The sequence below is a fragment of the Podarcis bocagei genome (genome assembly GCF_964188305.1).
Source record: "Podarcis bocagei genome assembly, chromosome: 5".
NCBI lineage: Eukaryota > Metazoa > Chordata > Lepidosauria > Squamata > Lacertidae > Podarcis > Podarcis bocagei.
The window spans coordinates 78,693,115-78,708,406 of record NC_138129.1 but is presented as its reverse complement, the minus strand read 5'-3'; the positions used below and the strand labels follow the sequence as shown (position 1 = coordinate 78,708,406).

The 15,292-nt window shown below is 41.6% G+C and overlaps 2 protein-coding genes across 2 annotated transcripts in view; one reads left to right on the top strand and one right to left on the bottom strand.

Moving 5' to 3' along the window:
- Nucleotides 1-699: 699 nt before the first annotated feature.
- F3 (coagulation factor III, tissue factor) lies at nt 700-11,846 on the bottom strand. The gene is made up of 6 exons (XM_081194092.1): nt 11,664-11,846; nt 8,405-8,519; nt 6,470-6,657; nt 4,206-4,390; nt 2,738-2,897; nt 700-1,748 (listed from the first exon to the last, which is right to left on the bottom strand). The coding sequence occupies exons 1-6, from the start codon at nt 11,740-11,742 to the stop codon at nt 1,603-1,605; spliced, it is 873 nt and encodes a 290-aa protein (XP_081050218.1). The 5' UTR covers nt 11,743-11,846; the 3' UTR covers nt 700-1,602.
- A 3,081-nt stretch (nt 11,847-14,927) lies between these two features.
- SLC44A3 (solute carrier family 44 member 3) overlaps nt 14,928-15,292 on the top strand; it is a 98,375-nt gene continuing 98,010 nt past the window's right edge. The window contains exon 1 of the mRNA XM_081194031.1: nt 14,928-15,070. The gene's annotated coding sequence lies outside the window, so the exon portion shown is untranslated. The remainder of the gene's footprint in view (nt 15,071-15,292) is intronic.

Below are 15,292 nucleotides of genomic sequence, written 5' to 3'. Positions count from 1 at the left end.
GAGGGATTGTCAGTGGGAGGAACTGGGGAAGAGCTGTTCCACTTTACTCTTTTTTTGCTCTAGAAATAATTTGTAAATATACACATCTGTTTGCCTGTGCATGATTTCTCCCGATCTCTGTGGTGTCCCCTGCTGCACCTCAGGTTGGTGCTGCTTCAGTGCCAAAAGCAGAGCTGGCTCATAGTGCAAGCATATAGAATCACAGAGCTGAAAAGGAGTACAAGGGTCCTCTAGTCCAACCTCCTGCAACGCAGGAATCTCAACACGGCATTCCCCATCCAATTTGAAACCTTACTGGACCCTGCTTAGCTTTACATATGTGACAGCAGTTTTATTGCTGTACCACTAAAAAAGGGAGAATGTACCTAAAATCCATCTGTTAATCATATCACAGCCAAGTTTGTTATTCTGGTTCTGTTCTATTTTCTATTTTAATTATATGTGCTTCTATCCAATGCTAGTCCTACTCTTGGAAGTTAATGGACATGATTAACTTCAGTTCATTAATTTCAGTAGGTCTACCCAGGGTAGAAATAGACTTGAATACAACCCATGCATTTCCACAGTAAGCCTGCAAGTGGAGCCATTGTTGAGATTAAATGTACAGTAATGAGTACGGTAGTTTATTGGCATGCCGCTAAGCCATAATCATTTAGCATCTAGCAATGACAAACCCTACCTCCATTCAAGAAACAAGAATTTTTCATTATTCCCATTTACCTTTATTTCTGTAAAAATTAGATATAATAAGTTAGTGCAATATATACAAAAATAAACACCCATTCATAAAAATCATAAATATGACATTGATTGTACATAGTAACACAAAGAATCTCAAATTACATCAACTTTGTTTATAGACATACGCCACTTTAAATAGTTAATTTTGTCTCTGTCCAGCAGTTAATAAGCAGTATAAATTTAAAGTGCTAAATCCTGATACATAACAGGTATGATATCCTGTACGTATTCAGTTATTTCAAGGTGGATGCCAATAAAGTTGGCCATCAACTTTGGGGAACTTCAAAGTCAGTTTCAGAACTTTCAAACTTTACAGCATGTACCTGGATCTGGAACATTCTAATGTTTTATATTGATTCACGCCATAACGCATTATATAAAGTCTGGCAAGAGTGTAAAACCCTTTCCTTACACTTATAGCATCTTATAACCCGTACCAGCTAATGTACCCAGAACCACAGATCTAAATATACACCCAAAGTGCAAAAGAAACAGTAGTATTTTCACTATATCTGTCAGTTAGCACATTTTAAAACAAGTTATCACAGTTGCTGCCGAATAAAACAGGTTTTTAAAATAGTGTTTTAACTATAAATGTTTCACAGAAACAACAAACGCCCCTTGATTGAAGGGTCTGTGGTCATTGCTTCCACAGGTAGGAGAATTTCTTATGGAGTTATAAAATCGTAGAATCGTAGTATTGGAAGGAACCACAAGGGTTATCTAGTCCAACCCCCTGCAATGCAGGAATCTTTTGCCCAACATGGGGCTTGAACCCACAATCCTGAGATTAAGAGTCTCATGCTCTACCGACTGAGCTGTCGCCTTTGTAGCAATAAAGCCGATTTGTGTTTCTCCCCCTTATGCATTCAGGGGCATGCTCTCTTTTTTTGTTGCTGCAGGCTTTGATCTTGTGCATTTATATGCAACCACAGATAAAATAATAATTAGAGCGATGACTCCAACCGCAACAGCTGCTATTATAAGAATTACTTCTAATTCAAGACCTGGAGAAGAAGAAAAAAAGACACAAAGTCAGTTCAAGGACATGCTTTTCACCCAACAGCTACTAGCTATGTTTTCAGAATAAAACTAATCTGGATTCCAAACCTGAAATATGTTGAGCTGTTTCTCTTGAAGGCTAAAATCTTAAGAGTCCTAAGCAGGGCATCACATTAGTTTAATTATGTGTCTGTAACAATCATATATAAAGCAGGGCTGGTGTTTTAACATGGGATACACAATGTGGTCAATGGAACTGAACCCTTCTCTAACATAGTTCCCTATGTTTGTTGCTTGCGACATCTAATTGGTCCTCAAAAAAGCCCACATCCCTTTAATGTGGAATCAGTCCTTCTGCCAAGCATGATGTATTTTTTATGAAACCACTTCATACTTAAACAAACAAACAACATAGATTTGCTCCAATGCAGGACTCATAAGTTGGTTAGAACCCACCTACACATTCAGAACAATGATGTGATACAGCCCTTCTAGGACTTCCAGGTCCTCCACATTTAAGGCTTCAACCATATGCACATTGACATGGCAGCCAAGTTTGACTGGGATATGCTTCTGATTAAAGCTTACAAAGAATTGTGCTACATAGTTAACATATGTATGCCTTAGATGTTTTGCATTGGGAAATATATATGCCACAAAATTCCATACTGAGGGATAAAGTTCTCCTGGGCTGGTGATATTTCTGGATATGAATTTGGCTCTTAGGGAAAAAAGTAGACAACCCTTGAGAAAGAAAGAAAGAAAGTGACCAGATGAAAACACAATTTTGGGAAAGGAAACTACTTCTGACTATCTGCAGTGCCAACTTTGCAGCAGCAAGAAATAGGTAAAACAGTGAATGCACCTAGAGATCACTGGGCAACAGCTTTCACAGAAAGCGGTCTAAACTGAAATCCATCAGCAAGGGCTTAAAGTAATTTGATAGGAATGATTTATATACCAAAGGCTAAGTTTGTGGTGTCATGATACATACCATCCAGCTCGTCTCTTCTAACACTAGTACATTTTACACTGCTTTTTTGACTGCTACGGTCTGTTGAACGTGACGGAACAGTAGCTTGAACATAGAAGCAGTAGTTCTTCTCTTTGTCGATACGAATTTCAAAGAGGTTGCTTTTTGTGTTTTCCTGTTTCTACAATCAGAAAAAAAGTATTTGAAGATGTATTTGCAAGTAATTAGTTCTTCACACTGAATACAGATTATGCAAGTCCAAAGTACATAGTAAGTTAAAGGCTCAAAGGAGAAAAAGTACTTTCATCTTAATAGTCATATCATTAAATTAAATAAAAAGTGGTTGTAGGAGCAGGAAGTTAATAGCTGTATGTTGGTGGTGGTTGGTAACTGTTGAATTTTGTTGTACTGGGTTTTGCTTAAACTGATTGTTTCATTGTAAATTGAACTGTATGTTTAATGTTTGACATTCATAAAATTGTGCATTTGTTACTAATGAAGGTAGCCTTGGAAACACCATTTTCTTGAAAGCAACTTTTGACATATTTCAAATACTTAAATATACTAGGTTAAGATAAAGATAGATCGGTTTGTAAATGTATAACAAATTTAAGGAAGAGTATTAGCATCAGCCTCTACTTTTAAGTACCTAACCTTAACCTTTTTGCAATATGAAAAAGGTTAATACTTAATACGGATTAAAATTTTAACATCAAAAACAAAAGAAGATAAATCTATGTTAACTTTGGTCTCCTTTAACTTTTATGCAAAGGCATAAACTTTATGGATTAAATAATAGAGTTTGCAGGGTTATACCATTCAAATACAATATCAGGGCATGATAAAATATGAAATAAGCTAAAAGCAGCAGCTCTGCAAAAGTAGCGTCCAAATAAAAACAGACCAATACTAATCTGAAAGTCTGTAAAGATAAGAAGGTATTTACTTAGGGCTAGAAAGGCATAATAAGAACCTAAAAAAAATCCCTGCTGGCACCCATTTAGTCCTGCATTCTTTTCTAAGCTTATATCTATGAGAAACGCAAAAGCAGAACCTCTCCCCCACTTTGAGATTTCCAGCAACAGGCATTCAAAGGCATACTGCCTCCAACTGCAGAGGAAGAACATAGCCTTATCCTCCAGGAATTTATCTGGCCATATTTTAAAGCCATCCAAGTCAAGGGTCATCACTACCTCTTGCAGGAGCAAATTCCACCATAATAGACACCAGGAAAACTTATTTTGGGACAGCATTCCAAAAATTAGGGTGCTGCCGCTGAAAGCCCCTTTCTTCAATAGTATCACACTTCAGATGGCTGGGGGACCTGGAGAAGAGCCTCCGGTGAGAATATTAAAGTACTGAACTCTTTTTAAGGCTATAGTTCATTTCTTTTAAGTAGAAATTTAGTTTAGATTGCCAACTTGTCTTTTGTACTTATTATAAACATTAAGGAGATTAAAGACTTGGGAGATTGAAAACAGATGCTCACCTTTCCTGTACTTTGATCTTTCCAATAGTATAGTGTGTATTCTAGATCATCTTTGAATATGTCCCTAATACTTCGAAAGCTTCCATTTCCTTCAAATCTGTAAGGCGTTAGAGGATCTGCTATCTCCACTTTCAAAGTTTTGTCTTTTTGTTCAAAACTTTGGATTGTTGGCACGCCAATCTCAGCTAGAAGAGAAGTGGTTTTTGCACTGATTAAAAATCAACTCCAAGCAGGGTTTTTAAAAATTTAATAATTTTTATTAATTTTTCTGTTTTACAATTTCAAATAAACATTATACAAACTTTAAAATATCCAGTGACTTCCCTGCTTCTCTTTCCATGGTTCATTTTGGTATTCATCCCTGCATATTTTACTGTAACCATTCAAATCAATTTCCCACTTTTACATCCATCAAGGATTATTTACTCTGTTGAATTTATTTTAATGCTGCCAGCGTTTTCAGCTGTACAGTTATTTTCCATATACTCAAAAAATGTTTTTCAATCTTCTTTAAACATATGTTCTTCTTACTCTCTTTTTATGTATGTTAGATCTGCAAGTTGTGCATATTCTGTCAACTTAAGCTGCCAATCCTCTTTAGTTACCTCACTCACTTTCCATTTTGGGGCTAAGAAAACACGGGCCTCAATTAATACATACATAAATAACCTTTTCTGGCACCTGGGAATTTCAGTCCGGGTTATCCCCAGCAGAAAGGACTTCCTAGCGTAAAGTTACCAGATGTCCCTGTTTCCCAGGAACAGTCCCCGGATTTACAAATCACTCCCCTGACAAAATCCATCTATTTAGTAGGAAGTTGAAAAGTGACCCCAGATTCATTGGAAAAAATCTGGTAACCTTATCCTAGTGGGTTTTATTACCAAACATCCACAGTAAGCTTTCAGACTGTGCTGTAAAGCTTTGCTGCACTATTTTCTCATGGCATAATTAAGGAGATGGCTTAGGGGAGGCCTAAGCTCAACAACTCTGGTCATGCAATGGGTAGATCACTGCCAGTTTTTTTTTTATAGTGGGAGTAGATCACAGTCTCTTGGTAGTTGGACAGCCCTGACTTAGGACATCATAGAGAAGGGTATGGGGGAAACCTTTTTCAGCTTGAGGGCCATACTTTCTTATAGGCAGCCTTCCAGTGGAGCAGGCAGAGCAATTTAAACAGTATTCACTTTTCACAGTAGGCTACATTTCAGCTACACAAAAATAAAAGGTTTCTACATGTCCACCTCTCCCATTCAGGAAAGTGAGAAGCATGATCACAATTGAAGGACACATTTTCACCAGGCAAAAGCACTTGAGGGTACATAGCAGAGCTGGTGTGGGGCCCAGGAGAATCTGCAGTTAGGTCTAAAGAGTGACATTTGGTCGCTGGGCCTGAGGTTCCCCACTCCTGTCACAAAACCTGACCTGAAGACTGATTTGCTTGCTGTACAAGCACTTACAATGCGGTGCACCACAGTGTGCCACAAATCATGATGTTATTAGTAACAACAGAAAGAGAGAAATGAAAGGCGACACTGTTTGGCATCTTTGGTATGGAAGGGAGATCTTGGCTATGTCTCCTCGCTCCATGGGCCCAGCATGTTGGTTGGCATGCCTGTCTGCGTAAGAACCAATGTACATCAACAAGAATCCTACGATACAAACTCTGCAAGCTATGGTACAAAACGCAGGACCAAAATGGTATCCCAGGTAGGATGGTCTAGTGAGAAAGCACACGTTATACAGCCACTTACGTGAGTTAGTATCTCAGCATTATTTAAACAATATGTGTGTGCTGTGAGAGCATTGCCAGTTTAATTGAAGCGGAGGAGGGGGAAGAGGTTTAATCTTTCCCTCTGCTGCGCCATTTTCCCTACCAATGGTGCTACATATGGAGATAAGAGGTACAGGGTTGTCCTCAGTTTTTCTCACCATGGTGCAAGCAGCAGCCGCAGCAAAGGAAAAGGCAATTTTGACTGGAGGAATGGTGCAGAGGAAGCATTCTCACCATTGCTGCTCCCAGTCAAATTAGCCTTGCCTTCCTACAGCTGCATTTAATGCATGGATTTCCTGCACAACTAATGTTTTGTTCCTTAACCGTCAATTTCAGGACTGCATAGCAGACAGATAGGATGCCTTCTCTATATAAACTTTCATACGGGTCTGGTGCACGGACAAGTATCTCAACACTTTGTAAGACTTAGAATCTGTATGCAGAGACCCATGCTGTGAAAACAACAAAGAAGGGCTAATATTTGTTTACTTACTTTGGGCATAAGGTATGAACTCTGAAGACACTTCATAAGGTGGGATATCAAAATCATCAGGGTCCCTGTTTGGCACTTCAGAATATATGCGAGCAACGTAGACATCTTTTACATCCTTCAGCGCATTTGTAACGTCGCATTCGGTTGCTGAAGTGTGAATGCATATTTTCTTCCGAACTAATCGGTCCCTGTAAAGATCAAGAGCATACTGCATTAGCTAATATTTCATAGAATGAAAATATTTCACTATAATGAAGTTTGCCTGTTTTGTGTTTTGTAAACAGGCCCAATCAAATTAACAAAACCAGCTGTGAGCTTGTCTGTGTCTGTTAATATGCAATGAAGAGTATAACTAGGGAGATAAAGGTTTCATGCCTGTGAATTAATAGGAAATAGCCACTTCCAATAACTTTACTTATAGGGCAACTTTGTTAATTAAAACACAGTAGGCAGCAGGAAAATGCATAGCTTTGATATCTTTGTTGATACTGGAACATAGGGAGCTGCCTTATACCAAGTCCGGCTAACAGTCCATCTAGCTCAGTATTTATCAACAATGATTGCTGGCAGCTTTCCAGGGTGTCAGACAGGTGATATTCTCAGATCTACCTGGAAATACCAGGATCTGACTTTCAAATGCAAACCGTGTACTCTCCACTGAGCTATCATCCATGCCTGAATTGTTAATCATTAACAACCTTAGTGTAATTCCTAGATATTACACATAACTAAGTATGAAATTTCATATTAGCAATGACAGGTAGCTTACTACAAAGGTCTGAAGTAAGTGCAGTACAGTATTTATCAAAATTAGATAATTTTCCCCCAGAAATACCATATTGATCATGAAATAGTTATTTTACATAAGGCACAATTCTGGGCAACCATTTTTTTTATTTCAGTGAGGAATATACCAGTGTGTTAAGTGGCAATACCTGGCTAACTGCAGTAATATCAGAATGTACACCTCATCACTGCCAAAAGTTAGCAGCAGAAAGCGCCCCCATACAGTCCTTGTCAGATACAAAGTACAATGCTATTTACATCAGTATTGTCTGACCAGTTCTCTTTGCTTAAAAACAAAACAAAAGCAGCACCCAAAGTAATCTTTTTAAAACTTATCGATCTTCATCATCTCCCTTTGTTTAGCTGATCTAGTGGAGAAGAAAAACAGTGTCCCCCAAGGCACTTTGAAAGTCATGCAGAGTCTAGAACAAGGTTGGGCAACCTGTGGCCTTCCAGGTGTTGTTTGACTCCAACTCCCCATCAGCTGCAGCCAGCATGGCCAATAGTCAGGGATGATGGCAACTGTAGTCCAGCAACATCTGGCAGGGCACAGGTTTCCCACTCCTGGTCTAATATTAGCAGTTGTACCCAGTTCTGCTGCTGGGATTCCATAGTTCGGTTACGTTAGAGCATGCACAACTTACTCGCAGCACAGTGCACATTACACAGATCAGCGATAGACTGGCACAAAGCTACTACAATTACCAAATGGTAGACTTTCCTCCATGTGCAAGCATTCTTGTTAAAGCTAATCCCATGTAAACTGCTTTTTTTTGCTTTGAAGGCAACAGAAGGATGTGGAGAGGAAAAAAATTAACAGTCTACTTAGGAACAAATTCTACTTAACATGCAAACAGACTAATTAGGCCTCATGGTAATCAGGAGAAGAGGGACACAATTCAAGCCTATGTAGCTGGATATATTTTTTAAATGGGGGACTAGAAAGCTTCAGATCTCAAGTCTTCATTCTCAAATCTGCATTCAACTGTGGCGTTGCTTTTGCTTTTGGGGGGTGAAGGGTGGTAAGAGTATGCATTAAACTGCAGCCTCATGCAAAGTCAGTGAAACCAATTGTTCTTACTTTCAAATAACTACACTAAGATCAGGCTAGACGTGTGGTAGCAATCTCCATGTTTATGTTCAACTTACCCATCTATTTCAACTGTATAAAAATAGTTGACTGGCTTGGGCTCCCATTGTAGTATTGTCTTAAAATTGATGGATGACCAGGTAATGTTGACTGCTTTCATTACTTCAGAGTTGCCTTTAAAAGTAGAAATAGAACAAGGATTAGTCAGGCAATATATGGCTTACCCCATGGCCTGCAGTTCTTTGTGTGCAACAAATGGCTAAGGGTTTAACTACAAAATGTATCAGTTTATCAGTTTCATGGCCACTCACAAAGCTTATAGATGGCACCAAGAGTCCCAATCTCTCTCGCATGACTAGTTTCCAGGGTTGGACAGGAGTGACTGTTAAGTCAGTCCAAATCTGCATGATCGATATGCCCAAAATATCTAAGTATTGCCATACTGGACGACAACTTCCACAGGGCAGTGTCCAATGCTTCCATACTGCTGCCACAAGAGATTTGTGCTGGCAGAAGAGAACCTCCCCTCCTCTCCAAGCCCCAACCCTGGCATGCCCTCAAAATCAGCTCTAGAGAAGGTTTTGGAGAGCGTGTGGGAGAAGAAAAGAAAAAGGGTGTGATGTTGTGCCAGAAAAACCCATAGTCCCCCGCCATTGGCCATTCTAACTGGGCGGATGGGAACTGGGAGCCAACACCAGGAGGGCCACGGGTTTCTCATTTCTGACCTGATCTGAGATTTTGGCAGAGGAAAATGTGGACTCACACTCTCATTGTATTTATTCATGGAGAGTTTGTCTTATAAGTGGCTGGATGTATGGAGCCTCCAGCTGTTGGGAAGAAACAATGGGAGAGGGGTATTGACTTCATGCCCAGCTTGTGAGCTTCGCTGTAGTATCGGATTGGCCACTATGAGGAACAGGATGGTAGTCCCAATGGACCTTAGCAAAATAACCCTTTTTCAATGCTGAATATGCAGAGAAGGTTCATTTACTTATGCTCCACTTCCAGACAGATTTCTTTTCTATTCAGGGACATTTATATGCTCCTCACAGCCTCAGCTTCACAACATTGTTTATTATTCTGGGAACAGTCTGTAATTTTCCTCAAGCTTTAAACCCATTCTAATGCTTGACAAAAATGTTTTATTAAGAGGGTTCCCAAGCTTCAGAAGCAATAATTTAGATTTTGGTCATTAAAAACTGGCAGATTACATTCAGCTATATGGGCCATCAATCTTTTTTTGTTATGCATGCTTCAATTCTTGTTGAAAAACAAATTGCAAGAAAAGTAATTCTACAAACTAAAACTATACATAAACTGAATTCTGTTTACAGTGAGCATGTACTCCTTAGTATATCCACTTAACAATAATTCTTTATAGAATAGATGTATCAATACCCAAATTAGAAAATTAAGTAAAAACAAACATATACACTATTCAGAAAATGAAGAGGAAGGTATTAGAAGGTAATGATCAAGTTTAAGTGTTTTGTACTGGGGGTTTTTAATGTCGTGAATTGCTATGTACTGTAATTAAGAACAAAAAAACTCAGGTTTAGAGAACTGGCAGGAATGGCATCTTAATACCCTTATTAGATCCAGCTAAATGCGACAACACTGTGACCTAATTAGCTAGCTTTAGAAAGTGAGGCAAGACAGCACAGATATTTTGTCAATAAAATTGTTGCAACTAACAGTGCAAATTGTTTAAAATATTGTTCTTGAATATTTATTTCAAGACTTACAATATTAAGATTTCATTAATCATTTCCAGACAAACCCATTATAACAAAAACGGCTCAAAATGTCCACTTCTGAGGCATCCAACAATCAGTTCATAATTCCAGTCTGTGTCTGTGATGTATGATGTGTATAATTAATAATTCCATGAAATTTCCAAAAAATCCACATTCCACTGTCTGTTCTGAACAATACATTTATTTTATAGGACAGTACCCCAGTATATCCACTCCTGTGATATCCACAAGAACCAAATTCACACATCACATAGAACTAGACAAATACAGTGCCATTAAGCCACAGAATTGCCAAATGATTTCAGGTAGAAAATGGTCTTGTAGAAAAAAGTTGGGAAATGGGGTGGAGGAAGATGTCTAGCACAGGTGCTTATTGTGGGATCGGTGCTGCTAATGCATGCATATTTTATACGTGACATTAGCATCAAAATGCTAGCCCTTATTCCCCCACTCCAACTGGATTTACCTTTTCCACAAAATCCAATGAAATAAAAAACACCTGTTGCCAGCGACCCATTTACAATGTATGAATAATCTGTTTTGAGCCTCCATCAGAAATGCCTGAAAACCTGTACCTCTTTGTTATTTTCCTTTTAAAGGTTCTACCGGGAAAACATTAATACTGAAAGGCTTGCATATCTACAAATGTTGTCCTTGAGCATCATGAACATCACTCGTAATAACTTAAAGCGACTATATTTCGAAGCACAGCCAACACACTCCATACCTTTCACGCTATTTCATCCTCCCACTGTGAGAAGAGTAATCTTTTAGCCAAAACCTAAGCTTAGGTAGCTCCAACTTGGGAGGCTAGGACCCAAACCAATGGATTCAAGTTGCAAGAAAGGAGATTTGGACTAAACACCAAGAACAACTTTTTGACAGTAAGAGTTGTTCGACGGTGGAATGCATTCCCACAAGAACGGACTCTCCTTCCTTGGAGATTTTAAGAAAGAGATTGGACGGCCATCATGTCACGGATGCTTCGGTTGAATTTTGTGCTCAGGGTCCATCTCCTAGGGGCTGAGGTCCCTTCCGCCCTTATAAAATATTAGAGGCCCCCCTCCAAGTTGATGGGCACTGCCATTCAAATAGGTGTGTGTGTGCCCAATCATGTGATCGATTATGTGGGGCACAGCTTACCTGGGCCCCCAAATATTTTATTCAAGTTTGCACCCCTGGATTCCTCCATTGCAGGGGGGTTGGACTAGATGACCCTGGCGGACCCTTCCAAATATAAGATCTGCATATAGGATTGTGGCTTCAGTCTGCCCAAACCAGAACAACAGAGCGCACCCCTTTAATGCACAACCCCCTCTGTCCGAGGTACTATAAACAAAGCGGGAAGAAGCTCGGCTGGAAAAACAGTGAAAAAAATTCTTCCACATGCTTATGCGAGTCCATGCACGCAAAAATCCAGCGGCGTCCCGGCTGGCTCCCTCGGCGGCGCAAGACTGCGCGCCCGCGCAACCCGGTGAGGCGAAGCGTTCCAGAAAAAGTAGAGCGAGCGAGAGAGCAAGAGCCCGAAGGCTGCGACGGTCTCGCGCCTTCCTCGACTCACCTGAGCTGAGGCGCGCCAGGTAGAGCAGCGCGCTGAGGAGAAGCAGCAGCGCCCGGCTGCTATTGGTGGCGCCCGCCATCCCTTCGAACGTCCGGCGAGAGGGGGGACAAAAACCGTTGGCTACGGAAACGCGCGTGGTGTCGGTGTCGCGCGCGAGCAAAACACAATCAGGCGCGGAAGTGAGTTTCTCCTCTCTCTCTTATAGTACCGGCCCCCACTCGGGAAAGTCCGGGGTTAGACGGGGAGGGTTGGCTGGAGTGTGTTCTGCGTGAGTCAGCCGGTGGCTGGCTGGCTGTGATTCAGCTCCCACACCCCCGCGGCGCAGACGAGAGGGCCGCTCCTTCCTTCCCTGCCCCGCGCGTAGGCCAGGTGAGGGAGAGGCCGCGAGCGAGGCTTCCCGCCTTTTCCCCCTGCCCAGGTGCCTTGGCAAGGACGGGCGAAAAGGAACAGAAAGCGCTGAGGGAGATGGCGGGGGTGTGTGAGGCGAAGCAAAGCGGCGCCTCTTTTTTTTGAGGGACGAGAAGGAGAACTTCCGACTGAGGTCGGGCGCTTTGCCTAGCCTAGAGCAACCCGCCCCCTGTAGTTCCCCTTGAACAAGCTGCGAAGGACACGACCTCGGCGGCGCTATGGAAACGGGCGCGGCCACTCGACATCTTCGGCTTAGCCAGTCCTAAAATTAACTGGGGGGAGGAGACATCTAGTCCAACCCCCCCCCTCGCTGATTTCTTCCCCTCAAGTGGGTCCAGCACCCAGGGAGAATTTCGTTCCCGTATTATTATTCCCCCCCCCCCTCCCTAGAGAGGCTTATGAATGAAACCTGTTGACCAGATATAGCGCAACTGAGTCTTTGGCATCAGGTATTTCGTTCATCCAGGGGCGCAGCGATAAAACTTGCTAGTGCAATTTGCGAAGCTAAGCAGGGGCCCAAAATGGTTTCACATCGGAGCGGGGACGGTGTGTTGAGATGATGAGGTTGTGCTAGATGACTTTTGGGGGTTCGTTCCATCTCTACAATTCTATGATTATGTGGATATGTGGATTTTTCTATGGTGGGCAAATCTGGATTCGATTATTTTATTTTTATTTCTTTTTAAATTCAATAAGAAATTGTATTATTATTATTATTATTATGGTCGTTTTTCATACAGAAAGATTATTGACATAAACACATACAAAATGCAGAAATACTAATAAATTGGGGGGGAACAAATGAAAGAATAAAATGAGAATACAGAAGGGAGGGGGAAACCATAAAAGTATTTATATACTGTACTGCTATATCACAAAAAGTATCAAAAGCGGTACAAGGAAAGGGGGAAGAGTTTGGCATTTTGAGACCCATGATGACAAGCTTGTACGCATGAGGAGCGCCAACCCCACAATAACAGTCACCTGGAAGTACCTGTACTTTCTCAGGACTCGCTCAAATGGTAATTTGGCTGTATGTACATAGGCGCTTCATTTCTTGCAGTATCTCCATGCTGCAAAAAGCAGTAACTGAGGAATTTATTGCTACTATACAGCCAGTTGGGATGCGGGTGGTGCTCTGGGTTAAATAACCACAGAGCCTAGGGCTTGCCAATCAGAAGGTTGGCAGTTTGAATCCCCACGACGGGTTGGGCTCCAATTGCTCGGTCCCTGCTCCTGCTGTGCTAGCAGTTCAAAAGCACGAAGTGCAAATAGACAAATAGGTATAATTAATAGGTATAATTAATTTTTATAATGAATGATTTTAGAATGTTGTTTATGTTGTACTTTTGTACTGTTTTATTGTTGTTAGCCGCCCTGAGCCCGGCTTCGGCTAGGGAGGGCGGGATATAAATAAAATTTATTATTATTATTATTATTATTATTATTATTATTATTATTATTATTATTACCGCTCTGGCGGGAAGGTAAACGGCATTTCTGTGCACTGCTCTGGTTCGCCAGAAGCAGCTTAGTCATGTTGGCCACATGACCCAGAAGCTGTATGCTAGCTCCCTCAGCCAATAAAGCGAGTTGAGTGCTGCAACCCCAGAGTTGTCTGCAACTGGACCTAATGGTCAGGGGTCCCTTTACCTTTACCTTTTATGCAGCCAGTTAAAGTAGTGGAGGCTGACCTGATTCAGGCCATGGGCTGCAGTACCTGTTGGGCAAACCCTTGAAACTTCTTGCCAGTAAGGGCATGACTTCCCTATAAGGCTTTGTAAAGACAGCATTTATTTCATGGATTTGGGGGAGAAAAATCTGGCAGTATTGTTGAAAGGGACTGTCAGGGCTGCCTCAGGTCTCAGCTCACAAAAGACCAACGCCAGGTTCTTCTTATATACAAGGATGTTTATTGCAGTTCATTATTGGTTCCACAACCGAGGCGCGCAGCCCCGCGTCTCTTAGCCTAGACGTTTTAAGTCCCCTCTGAATCGGTCCCGCCCCTACACCAGCTTAAGAGGCTTGTGCTAGTCCACCTCTTCCTGTCTTTCCTTTTCCGCAGGGTCTTTCTGCCCCCCTGGGTTCCTTCCCTCCTGCTCTCTCCTGAAGCGGATTCCTCAGATGCCTGTTCCCCCCTCCTTCGTGCTTTGGGGCCAGGCTCCTCCTCCGAGCTCTCCCCATTTCCGCGCGCCTCCACATTTGAACTTGGCGCGCGTTCGCTACCCCTGACCTTTCTCTTGACACTTACACTACTCCCTGTACTACTCTCCGCCTCTTCCGGCAGGACGTCCTGCCCCGATCTCCTTCCCCTGTCTCCTTCCTGCTCCGCTCCGTGTGTCACACTGGGAACTCCACTCTCTTCACTTCGTTCCTGCTGGGAAGCCGGCCCCGATCTCCCACTCCCACTCGGGGTTTCCCTGCTGCTTCCCTGCTCCTGGCAGGTCCCCCCCTGTGACCCCCCTTGGCCTGACTAGGGGCGCCCCCTTCTGGGAATCCTCCGATTCACTTGAGAGACTCATGGAAGACCTCAAGTCATTGTCATCCTCTTCCTCACTGTCCTGGGATTCTTCCCCATAGCTCTCCGTCTCCCCCCTCACCTGTGCCTCTGTCTCTGAACCCCTGACAGGGACATACACTTGTTTGTGATTTTGTGCGAATAGGTAGTAGGATGGTGCTAAATTTGATTTGAATATAATAAAAAATGCAAACATGTAAGGTGTTATCTTTAAATATCAATGTCTGTGAATCTAGAAAAACTGCAGTTTTTTTTTAGCTGCACAAAACTATGAGATGTAATGGAAGGTAAGTATCCGTTAAGCAGGCTGATTATGATGCAAATATTTTCTGTTTCAGTCCAGTACATAGGTGGCTTCTGAAATCCTATTGAACTTTGCTGAATTCATTTCATATGGTGCCATTCCAGAAATAAAAGACCTCTGAGAAAGAAGTAGAGAGAATGTGAAGATTTCCAACTGAATGTTCATTCAAAGAATTAGGTCTGTGAATTTATTTATTTATATAGAATACTTATATATCGCCTCATTAAAATAATGCCTTTAAAATAACGGGATAATCGTTTTAGCTCAGCTGCTGCTAAAAAGATACATGGGTGTTTAAAATAATTATAGGAAGCTTCTTTAGATTCCAATCTAATAAAAAGTGAGTTAAGTAGAGTTAAGTAAAGTTTAATTACAGTATTGGTATGTGTGGGAGAAGAA

Bases quoted from the DNA above. Each gene is read 5' to 3' on its own strand.
- F3 (XM_081194092.1), bottom strand. From the start codon at position 11,742: ATGGCGGGCGCCACCAATAGCAGCCGGGCGCTGCTGCTTCTCCTCAGC. The intron at 6,658-8,404 runs GTAAGTTGAACA...TGATCTTTACAG, and splicing joins TATACAGTTGAAATAGATGG to GGACCGATTAGTTCGGAAGA. The intron at 1,749-2,737 runs GTATGTATCATG...CTTCTTCTCCAG, and splicing joins TAGAAGAGACGAGCTGGATG to GTCTTGAATTAGAAGTAATT.